This window comes from Chrysemys picta, chromosome 7, assembly GCF_011386835.1.
Source record: "Chrysemys picta bellii isolate R12L10 chromosome 7, ASM1138683v2, whole genome shotgun sequence".
NCBI classification, from domain to species: domain Eukaryota; kingdom Metazoa; phylum Chordata; order Testudines; family Emydidae; genus Chrysemys; species Chrysemys picta.
This window is the reverse complement of record NC_088797.1, coordinates 8,552,357-8,567,204: the sequence shown is the minus strand read 5'-3', so window position 1 is coordinate 8,567,204 and position 14,848 is coordinate 8,552,357. Positions and strand designations below refer to the sequence as shown.

Below are 14,848 nucleotides of genomic sequence, written 5' to 3'. Positions count from 1 at the left end.
TAAAGGTAATTCAGAGGTCATGAGCAAACTGTGTGTGGACCAGATAAAAATACATTTTAGTGATTTCAGCTTATTTTTAAAAATAAGTATATGTATTGTCAAACTGTTGCCAGACTTTCAGATGTGCTGAATCACATGCATTTCACCCGAAAGGCAGTATGAGTTTTTAGTGCTCAGCACTTATGGCAATGAAGCCATTAGTGTCTTACCCAAACTTTAAATATTAATGTTACTAAGTATGATGTAATCAATAATGTACTAGTGCATCAATTGCTATTGCGTGTTATAACTTAGAGATTTGGTATTAGTTTACTAATGCATGCCTTAACGAAATATTTGTTGGGACAAATCTCTTTTTACATAAGTCTGAAATAAGTAGTGAGATATCCAGTGCTTTGACTACATGCGGGAAATATCTTGGAAATTATTCTTGAACCCCAAATGTTTTCTGTTCCATATTGTCCTGTCAGTTACTGCATTTACGACACTACTAAAATTTGACAATGAAATTCTTCACATCCTACCCAACATATGCGGACATATACCTATCTCATAGAACTGGAAGGGACCCCGAAAGGTCATTGAGACCAGCCCCTGCCTTCACTAGCAGGACCATGTACTGATTGTGCCCCAGATCCCTAAGTGGCCCCCTCAAGGATTGAGCTCACAACCCTGGGTTTAGCAGGCCAATGCTCAAACCACTGAGCTATCCTCCCCCCTACCCAGAGAACAAAACTGTCCAGAGGTTAATATGAGAGATGAGGCTGGGAGGGATGCCACCAAAGTCCAAGGCAAACAGATGCAGTACCCTGTTTGCTGCTGTGGGACAGGACTGAGGAGCAGAGTGAAGCTAACTGGATTATTGTTAGTTTTACTGTTGCCCCACAAGGCTGGGCATAGCAACCGTGAAAACAAAGGAATGTCTTGGTTTTAGCCTGTTTGAGAAGATTAGGGGCAGCCCCCAAGGCACTGAAGTTGTTTGTCAGCTGCCTCAAAAAGTTTGTTCCACTGGTTTGTGTTTGGAAGTTTATTGTCAAGCCATAAAGGCTAGAACCTTTTAGCCTTAATTCTTCAAAAATTGAAAGCTGAGACTGTCTCAGTTGTTAGAATTAGTTTTCCACTTGTCAGTGACAGGTAATTTTTTTTAAACCCTGATAATTGCAATTTGCTCTTTTCTGATCTGCCTAATACTCTGAACTTCAGAGTGTCCAGATCACTGTAACTAGCATACTCTCACTACAGTAAGCCGGTTATATTCCCTGTCCACTGTCCCCTTCACTAGTTTCCTTTCCATCTTGGAAATTGTCCTTTATGATTTTCAAAACTCTGTATGGACCTATTTCACTCTCTCTAGAAACTGGGCATGATGGGGCTGAGCCGTCGGGGACATTGCCTGGGGCAGGCTCCTGGGGACAGGTCATCTCTGATTCCCAGCTCACCGCCTGTGGGGGAGGGATAGCTCAGTGGTTTGAGCATTGGCCTGCTAAACCCAGGGTTGTGAGTTCAATCCTTGAGGGGGCCACTTGGGGATCTGGGGCAAAATCAGTACTTGGTCCTGCTAGTGAAGGCAGGGGGCTGGACTCGATGACCTTTCAAGGTCCCTTCCAGTTGTTCTAGGAGATGGGATATCTCCATTAATTAATATGCACCTTTTTCAGCTGCTTCTCAGATCTTGGTATAACTCCTCTCTGCCTTCCTATCCCCCACTGACGTTCCACAGTTGCTGGGAAGAAGAAAAGTCATTTTCATCTGTGTTGCTCTACCTTTCTGGAGTTCCTTCTGTACGTTGAATCATTATGGCTCCTTTAAACTTTGACAATTACTTGTAAAATGTAAGGTTGCAATAACAATAAAAGGTACTATGGCTATCTATATATCTTCTTTCATGCTGTATGTTCAACATCATATAACTTTCTTTTTTAATTTTCTGTATTGTTGCATCTTGCAATGCCAGTACTGCAAAACCGTAACTTTTATATTTTAGATGTTTTTCATATGGATGATTTTCTTTACTTCTTATTTTAGGAACAAATTCCCTTACAAGTGGAGGATGGGATACTTCTACCTGGGGATTAAACTCAAATATAGAACCTCAAAGTCAGCCAATATCCTCACCAACAGCAATCACCAAACCAGTTAGGAGGACAGTGGTGGATGAATCTGAGAATTTCTTCAGTGCCTTTCTCTCTCCACCAGATATTCAGAGTATACAGCAGAATCCAGTGGTGTCTAAACCTCCAACCAAATCACAGCGACCCAAAGAAGAAGTGAAAAGCACTTTAAAGGAATCTCTATGCAGCAATCAGCCAGAAATGCTAGTAGAAACTGAGACAGAAGCAAAAGATTCCTCTGCATCTGTGCTAGTGGACTTGAAAAACCTTGATGTTCCCCAGGAAAATCTAGAAGAAAGTTCTGCACTTGAAACTGATGCTAAGCATGAAGAGAATACAGACAAAGGCACTGATGATAAGGTGGCCACTCTAGATCTCAAAGTACCTGAAGTTGTTGTTAATGTGAAATCTAATGCAGGAAATGATGTATCAGGAAGTGCTCCTGACAGCCCTGCACAATCTCTTACTGCAGAGACAAAGGACATAGGTTTGGAAAGTAAGGAACAAAAAAATGAGGACAGACAAAGCAACACACCTTCACCTCCTATTAGCGCTTTCTCCTCGGGGACATCCACAACTAGTGATATTGAAGTTTTGGACCATGAAAGTGTAATAAGTGAGAGCTCGGTAAGTTCAAGACAAGAGGCTACAGATTCAAAATCCAGTCTTCATCTGATGCAAACTTCCTTTCAGCTCTTATCAACATCTGCCTGTGCTGAGTATAATCGTTTAGATGACTTTCAGAAACTGACTGAGAGTTGCAGCTCCTCTGATGCTTTTGAAAGAATTGACTCATTTAGTGTGCAGTCGTTAGATAGCCGAAGTGTAAGTGAAATCAATTCAGATGATGAATTATCCGGCAGAGGTTGTGCTTCAGCATCTCTCACAGTCAGCCCTTTAACACCAAAGACTGAGGTGGTTGACCTCATGAAAAATAAATCTAAAGAAGAATTGAATGAGACACTTGTACACACAGAGGAAACTGAAATGGAGGAAAGTGGGAGAAGTGCGACCCCTGTTAACTCTGAGCAGCCAGATATTCTGGTTGCTGCTGTACAAACAGATGAAGGACAAACTGTCAAAGTGGAGGTTGTGATGCAGCAGCAAGGTGCTGAAAAGTTGCCTAAAGTGAATTGTGAAAAGGAAGAGCTTTGCAAGGTAACTATAGAATATGTTACGCAAACACACAACATGCATTCTGTGGGCTGAATTCATCCCAGTTGTAAGGGAGTGAAGCTGCATTGATCTTGACCCCTAGTCATTGACTTATACCTGGACCAAATAAGTCCATACTGCATCATTCTGTACTAATGGAAAATTCTTTGATCCTGCAATGTAAAGCTCTATCTGTTCAGAATCTCAGTGAAATCATTAGAGCTCCGCATGGGTGCAAGCATCAGTCTGTGTGGACCTGGCTGCAAGACTGGGGCCTTAATGGGTATGTCTACACCGCAGCTGGGAGCGAGCCTCCCAACCTAGGTAGACGTTCATGCTAGTGGGGCTTGAGTTGGCATGCTAAAAACAATAGCATGGACATTGTGGCTTGGGTTCTCAAACCCATCTGTCCCCTAGGCTTGAGAGCCTGAGATACAGCGTCCATACTACTATTTTCAGTGCATTGTCTTGAGGCCTACTAACAAGAATCTGGCTCAGGCTAGGTCTACACTACAGACTTATCAGTATAACTACAGTCATGGGCTGTTACGTAATTATGTTTAATTAGATAATTGTATAATTATTGAATAGCGAAAACTTTTTTTGGTTTAGAAACCTGTGATTGTTCATGAAATATAGCAGATTTTTCAGTTATATGCCCTAATTAGATTGTGATACATGTTTGATGCACATACTTTATCTGTTATTGGAGATTGACTTATATTTGTTACATGTAGTTTGTAGACTCCATTTGCATTTTATCATGCCTCTTCTGTGGTAAAGTGCCACAAAACAATGGAATGAGAAGTATAAAGGAGTTTTTAATCATGCACATTTATTTATTAAAAATCTAGAAAGTAAAGAGCCTTGTTTTTCTTGTTTCTTAACTTCATGCTGATAAACTTCTTGAGTTTCTGTTTAGTACTTATGGCCAGTAGTTGTAAACGAAACTTCTGCTCCCTAGTGTAAAAACTTAAAACAGCTGTTACAAATAAAGCATTTTGGAAGCAATTACTCTTGCACTTACATAACATCTTTATCTCTTAAAAACATGAAAAAGATTCAAAATTAAGTTGTCAGATCCACAATTGTAATCTGTCATCTGCAAGTGTATCTGACAAAATAAGCAAATAGGAAGATAGTGGAGACTATGGGCCCTATTTAGCACTCGTTACTCAGACAGAACTACCATTGAACTGCTACTGAATTTAATGGGAATTTTAGCTGAGCCAGGAATTCCCTTTGTTGTTTCCCTTTAATGGTGTTTGGGGGAATTTAATGGGAATTTTAGCTGAGCCAGGAATTCCCTTTGTTAAAAGTTTAGAAAACTAAATAGATTCAAAACGTCCAGATTCTGTTTCTTATATAATTAGATGTAAAAGCTTACCATGAGGCTTGCCATTCTTCATTGACTTTAAATTAAAAGTTCCTAAATGTATCAAAAGAATTCCAACCTCAAAACCCAGCTAAAGGAAAAAAAAAATGCTATTTCCATCATTTAACTGTTTTTGATCTTCATGTCTAAAATTTATTCAGATGATTGATTTGTTGACTGAGAAGCTGGAGAAGAGGGAAACACAATTATTAAGTGTTAGTAAAGAGAAGGCAGGCCTGGAAGAAGCTTTCGATAACCTGAAAGAGTAAGTATCAAAATAGCGACAGTTCTGAATGTAAGCGTTCTGCTTATAAGTGCTAAATTGTGACTTATTGCAACAAAAATGGGGGCTACTTAGGTGTGTGATACAATAAAACAAATATTTTTTATTAGTGTTCAAACAACTGTTTATTTGTGAAATCAGCCTGCTATTAGTGTGAAGTAGTCATGATTTTTTGTTTGTTTATTAAATAACTTAATAACAATCAGTTGTCTTTTACACAGTAAAAAGAACAGGAGTACTTGTGGCACCTTAGGGCTGGTCCCCACTTAGTCCGGACTTCGGACTAAGGTACGCAAATTCAGCTACGTTAATAACGTAGCTGAATTCGAAGTACCTTAGTCCGGACTTACCGGGGTCCAGACGCGGCCGGAAGTCTCCCCCCGTCGACGCTGCGTACTCCTCTCGGAGAGCTGGAGTACCGGCGCCGATTGTGGGCACTTCCGGGATCGATCCGGGATCGATTTATCGCGTCTTAACCAGACGCGATAAATCGATCACAGAACATCGATTGCGTGCCTCCGGACCAGCCGGTAAGTGAAGACTAGCCCTTAGAGACTAACAAATGTATTTGAGCATAAGCTTTCGTGGGCTACAGCCTACTTCATCGGATGCATGTAGTGGAAAATACAGTAGGAAGATATATATATATATATACACACACACACACACACAGAGAACATGAAACAATGGGTGTTACTATACACACTATAAGGAGAGTGATTAGTTAAGGTGAGCTTTTATCAGCAGGAGAGGAAAAAAAACAAAAAAACTGTTTTTAGTGGTAATGAAAATGGCCCATTTCCAGCAATTGACAAGGAGATGGGGGGGGGAGGGGAATAAGCATGGGGAAATACATTTACTTTGTGTAATGGCCCATCCACTGCGTCTTTGTTCAAGCCTAATTTAATGGTGTCCAATTTGCAAATTAATTCCAATTCAGCAGTCTCTCGTTGGAGTCTGTTTTTGAAGTTTTTTGTTGTAATATTGCGACTTTTAGGTCTGTAATCGAGTGGCCAGGGAGACTGAAGTGTCCTCCAACTGGTTTTTGAATTTTATAATTCTTGACATCTGATTTGTGTCCATTTATTCTTTTACGTCGAGTTACATAGTGTAGCTCTTGTTGTACCGATGCTGTATGTTTGCCCATTCATTAGCAGAGCTTGATTAGTGGATAATGTGTTTTAGATGAAATCATTGAAGTGCCAACCTTATTTTACACTATTTAACTAAATCGGTGAAGATCTTCTAAAGACCTGTGTTTCTGATGAGTTTCAATGTTTTGAGTCTTGCTAGTTAAAGTTTATTATAAGAGCTTGTTGAATGCAGTTTGAAATGTCAACATAACCATTGGACTATTCTAAAATGTCTTAAATCTAGTGAAATGTTTAGAGTGAAAGAAGAGAGCAGTAGCATTTCATCTCTTAAAGAGGAGTTTACTCAGCGAATAGCAGATGCTGAAAAGAAGGTCCAGCTAGCGTGCAAAGAGAGGGATGCAGCTAAAAAGGTAATCAGCTTCCTAGCTGAATTAGTATTTATAACACTAAATAGTCTCAGCTTCCCTTAGGAGCAAATCATAGAAATTGAGGTTGGGAAAACATGATATTTACAGGAGCCACTGTGAAGTAACTTAGATATCAATATAAAGGTTTTGGGTTTTTTGTGTGTGGTGTTTTGGGGGGATGGGCTCCACAAGACCTGATAGAGATGTTTTCATGATTTTATTAAAAAAAAAAAAAAGGGGGGGGGGAGGGGTTTGGGATTTAAACATTCACTGTTCAAACACTAAAGCATTTTGCTTAGGGTGGTCTGTTCATAGTCATTCTGCAATAAGTAAATTAAACAGCATAATTAAAAAATATTCTTAAATTCAGATTTTAAAAAATGCTTTATTATTAAACACAGTTGTTTTGTCAATGCCCCTCTAAATGTGTGTTGGAGCAGTTGGGGTTGTACTTTTTAGGAGGAAGTAGAATCCCACGTTATCTGATATTCACTTGCATGAATTAAATAGTTCTGGGTTTTTTTGCTACATCACAGAGGTTTAAAATGGGATGAGGTAAAGGCAAAAGAAAATTCTGATTGAAAAGAGAAAATAGGGGTATTTATAGATTCCAAGTCCAGAAGGGACCACTGTGATCATCTAGTCTAACCTCCTGCTTAATACAGTCTATAGAATTCCCCCAAAATAATAGGGGTGTTAGTGAACTTAAAAAATATACACTTAAGGCTAGTTATCACCTTCTGCATCTTTGAGTTCACACAATTATTGATTGCCTAGTTCTTAGAATAATTTGTTTTCATTCTTTTAACTGCTGGTTTATTCTAAAATACAAAATCTAAAGCAGTAGTTCTCAATCTGAGATCCACGGACCCCTGGGAGTCTGCAAACTATGTCTAAGTTTTCGAAAGGGGTCTGCACTTCCATTTGCAATTTTTTAGGGGTTTGCAAACAAAAAAAGGTTGAAAACCACTGGTCTAAAGTCTTTTTAGGAATCTGAGAAACTATGCTATATTTGGGGCCATATCTATTTTTCCAGTGGATAAAAGCTCCATGTAACTTAACATATGTATTTTAAAAAAAGGCTAACATTATTTATAAATAGTACTAAGAATATTTCCTCCTTTTTAGGAAGTAAAGAATGTTAAAGAAGAATTGGCAACTAGACTAAATTGTAATGAAACAGCTGAACTATTGAAGGAGAAGGATGAACAAATCAATGAACTAATGCAAGAAGGTAAAGTTGGTAAACGTGTTATAGTAAAGATATTTTAAGCGTCTTCTAATGCATTCTGTCTTATTTTAGATACATGAAAATGTCATGTTATTTCAAATATCTTCTACATGTGGAAAATGTTTAAGCAATGAGTCTCACTCCTATCCATACTTTTTTAAACATCAAAGTGTGGGTATAGTGAACCCCAAATTTGATGGAAGAACTTGGGAATTTCCATCCCCTGTCTTCACTTTCTGATTTGACAGAGAACTCTGGGTGTAGAAGCCTTGTACGGTAGATATCGTAAATATTTTGCTCTGTCACAAAATTAGATCAGCAGCACGGGCACATTCATCTACATTAGGAAAATGATGTGTAGTTCGTATATCAGTGAATTTATTTTATGTATCCATAACATGGCGAAACAGTGATAATTCATATCAAAGTGTGGCCTAGCGGATAGAATATAGGACTGTGACTTGGGACTCTTTGCGTTCAAATCCTGGCTGTGTTGACTTTGGGCGTCAAATGACTTGCTTGCATGCCTCAGTTATTAACCTATCTGTTCAATGGGAGTTCCTGCTTACCACATAGAGGGTATATTATTGATTATGAAATACTATTAGGTGTTAAGTATTCGTTCACATGAATTGTATGCTGACTTCGTGTAAAATAAACAACAACCCACTAAACTAAAAAAATTGTATTTTATAGAGTTAGGGACTAAGGCCTGGTCTACACTACTGAGTTGATGTAAGGCAACTTAACGTCAATCTAACTCTCCAAGGGCAGGTCTTCACTACCCGCTGGATCGGCGGGTAGTGATAGATCTATCGGGGGTCGATTTATTGCGTCTAGTGTAGACGGGATAAAACTGATCCCCGATTGTGCTCCCAGTCATCTCCGGAACTCCAGCTCGTGAGAGGTGGAAGCGAAGTCGACGGGGTAGCGGCAGCGGTCAACTCGCCGCCGTCCTCATGGCCAGGTATGTTGACCTAAGATACGCTGACTTCAGCTATGCTATTTGCGTAGCTGAAGTTGCGTATCTTAGGTCGACCCCCCCTGCTAGTGTAGACCTGGGCTAAGTGTCTACACTAAAATGTTGCTCCTGCTGATATAACTCGCCCACTACACCAACTTAACTCCACTTCCACAAGAGGGGTAGAGTCAATGTAGATGTAGTTAGGTCAACACATTGTCAGTGGAGACACTGTTGCTGCCTTTCAGAAGCTGTCCCACCCTGACAGTTAAATCGGTGCAAGTGCTCCTGGTGAGTATGTGCACCGCTGATGGAGGGAGGGTAGTATGGACATGCAAAAGCGATTTAATTACTGTGGTGGCTGTATGTCGTTATAACTTAGGTCAGCATAATTTTGCACTGTAGACATACCTTAAGAGGGAAGTTTTCAGGCATTGTGACATCACTACGCTTGTTCCAATGGGATTGGAGGAATGACGGCTATACATTTAAGATGACCAGAATCCATTGACAATAGAAAATGTTATAAGGCTGCCATGTCAGTAGCAGTGTAAAAATACTATAGGTTGAAGTGATTGGGAGAGAAGAAAATAAGCAGCTTTAGCACTGATTCACTGTTAGCTTAATATTGGAATAATTGATGATTTATGTTGATTCCAGTGTCGTCTTACAGTAGATAATATAGTCCGGCGGCAGTTGCATTAATTATCCTTAATATAGCACAGTGTAAGCATGTAGATACTATGGCAATAGGTGCTATACAGTGCCCTAATGTTTGAAATTAAGCACTATAGAGGAGTCAATGTAAAATCATATTTCTTGGTGATACTGCTACTCCTTAGAGCAGGGGTCTGCAACCTTTCAGAAGTGCTGTGCTGAGTCTTCATTTGTTCACTCTAAGGTTTCGTGTGCCAGTAATACATTTTAACATTTTTAGAAAGTCTTTTTCTATAAGTCTATAATATAAATAAACTATTGTCGTATGTGAAGTAAACAAGGTTTTTAAATTGTTTAAGAAGCTTCATTTAAAATTAAATTAAAATGCAGAGCCCCCCGGACCGGTGGCCAGGACCCAGGCATGTGAGTGCCACTGGAAATCAACCCGCGTGCCGCCTTCGGCACCTGTGCCATAGGTTGCCTACCCCTGCCTCAGAGAAAACAAATCTTGCACTACATTGGATGATGGAAGGACATGCTAATATTTAACTTCATACACATTTTTCTTTTAAAGGAGAAAAGCTTTCAAAACAGCAGCTACACAATTCCAACATCATTAAGAAGTTAAGAATGAAGGAGAAGGAAAATGAAAATACTAATACAAAACAGAGCAAAAAGATTAAGGAGTTAGAAGAGGAGTTGCAGCATTTAAAACAGGTTAGATATATTTACAGTCACATTCTGTAAATCACATTATTCTGATATTGGTTCCTTTAACTCTGACTATACAAGATAGTCTTTTTGAGGGGTTTCATAATAGCTTTTGTTCCTTTGTACTTCATTGTGGTTTGGAGATTGCGGTCCCTCTTCTGATTCTCAGTAGTTTGGGGCATGTGGTTTCTGGATGCTTTCACTCAGTCCATTAACTATTCTTCATCATTTGTTTCTAATTCTGTAGTTCCTCATTGTTTGCACTCTTTCTCCGTCTTCCTTTGGGGGTAACTTTATGTAGCTGTAGTTAGGTTTTTTTATACAGTCAATTATGGATATCTTTCTAGAAAAATTTTACTTAAAATAACTATATTTTTTATTAGTGTTTCACTATTGCATTAGTTGAGGTGTTGAAATACCTCAGTGGTTGCAGATGTTGTCCTGAATGAACAATGCCCATCTGAAATACCGGCTTACTAGGGTCAGACTTAGTTTATTTTATTGTGATTTTCTGTGAAAGTTCAGGACACAAATGTCACTTCATGTTTTCAGAGGCTTAATAGCCTCTTGGCTGCCATAACAGTAGCTAGTTTAGCCTTGGGGATCAGATGTGGAATTCCCAGTTTAGCTTTCCAGACCTAGGTTTATGGCACTCCTGTGAAGGGCTCTTTTTAGTATGTCATGTGCATTACAGACATTATTGATTCTCATACCTTGGAGTGGAGATATATTAGAGCAACCAGAGAAGTTTTGATGATATTATTTTAGTTCTTTGTCGATGTTGCTGTCAAGCATTCCTGCGGTGGCTCAAAAGCATGATTACCAACCTCAGGGCTGACTGTCAGGAAACAGGGCACAAACCCCAAACTGGCTGAGAGCTGTAAACTTAGATTTAATCAACCAAGTATAAAGTGTAAACTCCTCAGGCAGTGTAACAGCCTAATCATGGAGTCACAGACATTCCCCTGGGATACTCTGATCTATCTTGTCACTTAGTCAAGCTTGTCTTAGTGATCGATGGTCCCTTACATCAAGAATTATAAGAATGTTCAGGTAACTCCAAGTCCCAAAGGGCCAGTCACTTACCCCACCTCAGTTGCACCTTAGAGCTCACATCAATCCTTTAATAAACTGTCTAAAGATTTATTAACTAGGAAAAGGAAATAACAGTTATTTACAAGGTTAAAGCAGGTAAACAAATGGTTCGTCTAAAATTTCAAATGGTAATAGAAGCATCTATAATAAGCAAGCTCTGTATGTCCTTTATGGCTAACCCAACCCAAGCACTTAGGATCTTTTGCTTATGCTTAGTAATCCTTGCTCTTCAAAGTCCAAGCAGCATAAAAGATACAGTTTCCCCTTCTTAGGGTTTTTTATTCCTATACTAACGCACAGGTGAGCCAGACTGGTTCCAACTATGTATTTATCAGGGTTCAGCTGAGACCTGGGAGCCTTGGCATGTGCTGGCACCTGGTCTGCCAGTGTCACAGTTGCCACCTAATCAACGGTGGTCGTCATGGGCGGTGGGTTGGGGAGGCTGAGCCCCGCCCACACTCCGCCCCTAGGGCCCTGCTTTGGCAGTGCCACTTGGCTCCAGGGGCTGGGGAGGCTGCAGCGGCACCACCATGTGCTCTCCCTCCTGGTGCTCCAGGGCTAGGGTGGGCTGCGGGCACTAGCCAGCCTGGGGTGGGGGCTGGCGGTGGGGGAGCTCTGGGTTCTGAGGCGCACGGAAGGGGTGGAGCCTTTGGCGGAAGGGGCGGGGCTGGAGGATGGCCTCCCCCAGCCAGAGGTTCACGAGCCGCCCATGGTGGTAGTTTCCTTATCTCAGTAGGTATCCCAGCATCATACACCTCTCCCTTTTTTCTTCAACTTTAGTTAAAGCTCCTTTCCAGGAATCTTACATTCTAGGCTTTCACTCACCAGAGGTAATTTTAAGACTATTCGGTGGTCTTAGTAAGTCTTATTCAGGCTCTTGATATTTCACTCTCACTAAAACTTACATTAGTGCTCAGCAGAGCTTTCTGTTGGCCCTGAACTTGATTGCCACAAGTTGCCTATGCCCATGCCTAGAAGTAGATGTCACTATAGTTTTATTGGTCTATGTTTTATTGACTCATAGGTATGCTGTAACCATTCAAGTGCAAAATGTTGTAGTCTTAATTGGAGCTGGTGTTTCACGTTTTAATGGAATTTAACTCAGGAAGACTTTATAAAATGCTCCATCTTAAATTTGGAAGGGGTTTTTCAGTTATTTTGATAGACTTGTAATTTTTTTTTTCACTCTAATAGGTTCTTGATGGCAAGGAGGAGGTTGAAAAGCAGCATCGAGAGAACATTAAACAACTGAACAGTGTGGTAGAGCGACAAGAGAAGGATCTCAGCAGACTTCAGGTCGACATGGAAGAGCTTGAAGAACGGAACCGAAGTGTTCAAGCAGCACTTGATAGCTCATACAAGTAAGCAGATACTTGCATGCAAAAATCAAGAAATTTACATTTAAAACTCCTGTGTGTGGTGCCTGAGAAATGTTTATAATATGTAGTAAAAAATTACTTGGTAAGTCATCTTGACATGGTATAAACTGTGAGGATCACTGTAGTTTTTCTACTTAATTTGAATTTTATGATATAAAATTCCAGTGCCTTTCATTCTTGGTTTGTAGGGAACTTGCTGATCTTCACAAAGCGAATGCTACAAAGGATAGTGAAGCACAAGAAGCAGCATTAAGTCGTGAAATGAAAGCTAAGGAAGAACTTGGATTAGCTCTGGAGAAGGCCCAAGACGAGGCCCGCCAGCAGCAAGAGGCTTTAGCAATTCAGGTGAGCTTTAAGCATGGGGATTAACACTTTCTCTTCTAATTTGAGTGTGTACTTTGGGCTAGTGGATGGTGTGCTCTATTGAAGGCTTTGTGCAAGCTGGATGTCAAAATTCTCCTCCATTCTTCCAAAAAAAAAATCTTTTGACAGAAACAGCTTGAAAAAAATACTTAACAAATCTAGCATGACTGTTCTGTAAGCTAGTAAATAGAAAATAGCGTGAACACCAGATAAGTCATAAATTCAATTAAAAATGGATCAAAACATAGGAGGAGAAAAGTCATGTCGCACTAAACCGCTTGTCCAAAGTCATAATTCTAAATGTGTTTATCTTGTCTAAATTCGTAATTATAATTTTGGTGGTAAGCCATGGTTCATGCTTGTGCCATTCTTATTGTAATGCTAAGTGTTACCTCCTTGAACTGGACACTGTATAACTAGTCAGTGTGTGGGTAAGCTAGTGAAACTATTATGCACATGCTGTGTGGGGGTATGCATAGCTGACTTGTAAAACTCATAAACTGGAGGCCCTGTACAACATTCACTGATGCAAGTACGCGTGGCTGTAGCAGTGACAAGTGGAAACTAAAATTCTTCATTAGGAATTAATGAAATATAGTAATTGTCTGATTCCTGCTGATACAGGTGGCAGACTTGAGACTGGCACTTCAACGAGCCGAGCAGCAAGCAGCAAGAAAGGAGGACTATTTGCGCCAAGAAATCCATGAACTACAACAGGTGCAGTAACAATTGTTTCATTGATATTTCTAGCTGCTCCATGTTTATTTGGTTCAAAATAAAAAAGGCAAGGATTATACTGAGATAGAAAAGGTGGGTGAGACAATATCTTTTATTGGACCAACTTTGGTTGGCAGTGGCGGTGCTAACCCATTGGGGGCCCTAAGAAGGAATGTCCCCCTCCCTCTCCCCGCACAATGCATACTAAAAAAAGCAAATAGAGGGCCCCCTTGAGCTGTTCGGGGCCCTAAGCAAGTGCTTAATCTTCTTATGCCTGTTTGTTGGTGAGAGAGACAAGCTTTCGAGTCACACAGAGCTCTTCTTCAGGTCTGGGAAAGGAAATCCCAGTGTCTCAGCAAAATGCACGGTGGAACAAATTGTTTAGCATATGTAGTTAGCATATATTGTAAGGGACCATTCAAGATAGAGCTGCCCCTTTCCACCTCTGTTGTCATAGGACAAAAAGAGAGGATTAGTGGGTAATAGATTGTTGTAACAAGCCATAAATCCAGTGTCTCTTCTGGCCTTCAAACAACCCCCCCATCCTCTCCAAGCTCCTCATCAGAAGCAAGCGCCCTACAGACCAAGTCACAACAACTCAAAGTGGTACCAGACCCTGCCAAACCAACAGATGGAAAACCTGCAGACATCTCTCCACTGCTACAATGATCAACATCCCCCATAACACACCTTTCAAGATCCATGGATCCTACACATGCCTATCACGAGTGGTATACCTTGTTCAGTGCAGTAAATGCCCCAATAATAACTATGTGGGTGAAACCAGACCATCACTGCACTCTCAAATAAACTCACAAAGGAAAGTGATACAAGAAAAAACTACTTTATCACCTGTGGGATGTACACTTTTCACAAATCGATCACTCTATATCTGACCTATCAGACCTCATCCCTCGAAGGAAACCTGCACAACACTTTCAAAAGATGAGCCTGGGAATTTAAATTTATTACTCTGTGAGACACTAAATGTGAGCCAAGACACTGGATATATGGTTTATTAAAAGAATCTGTAACCCACTAACCCCTCTGTCCTATGGCTGCAGAGGTGTTAACGAGCCACTCTACCTTGAATGGTCCCTTAGGATATGTGCTAACTACATATGCTAAACAAACCATTCCAGCTTACATTTTGTTGTGACCCTGGGAGTGACTTTCCCCCAACCTGAAGAAGGGCTCTGTGTGGCTCGAAAACTTGTCTCTCACCATCAGAAATTGATCCAATAAAAGATATTAATCTCCCCTCAACTTGTGTCTTTAACATCCTGGGACCGATACGGCTACAACTACA

General features: G+C 40.3%; 1 protein-coding gene across 23 annotated transcripts in view; it reads left to right on the top strand.

The window, feature by feature from the left end:
* TMF1 (TATA element modulatory factor 1) overlaps positions 1-14,848 on the top strand; it is a 32,360-nt gene that overhangs the window by 3,584 nt on the left and 13,928 nt on the right. For 22 of the 23 annotated variants that reach the window (XR_010589000.1, XR_010589006.1, XR_010589003.1 and 19 more), the window contains 8 exons: positions 2,026-3,269; positions 4,803-4,906; positions 6,302-6,428; positions 7,554-7,659; positions 9,849-9,991; positions 12,275-12,441; positions 12,648-12,804; positions 13,447-13,539. Coding sequence is in view for 9 of the 23 variants with exons in the window: in XM_065550714.1 (XP_065406786.1) it covers positions 2,026-3,269; positions 4,803-4,906; positions 6,302-6,428; positions 7,554-7,659; positions 9,849-9,991; positions 12,275-12,441; positions 12,648-12,804; positions 13,447-13,539 (2,141 nt within the window). In the remaining 14 variants the exon portion in view is untranslated. Of the gene's footprint in view, positions 1-1,657; positions 1,782-2,025; positions 3,270-4,802; positions 4,907-6,301; positions 6,429-7,553; positions 7,660-9,848; positions 9,992-12,274; positions 12,442-12,647; positions 12,805-13,446; positions 13,540-14,848 lie in introns of those variants that run through there. The other variant, XM_065550717.1, reaches the window with a different exon arrangement.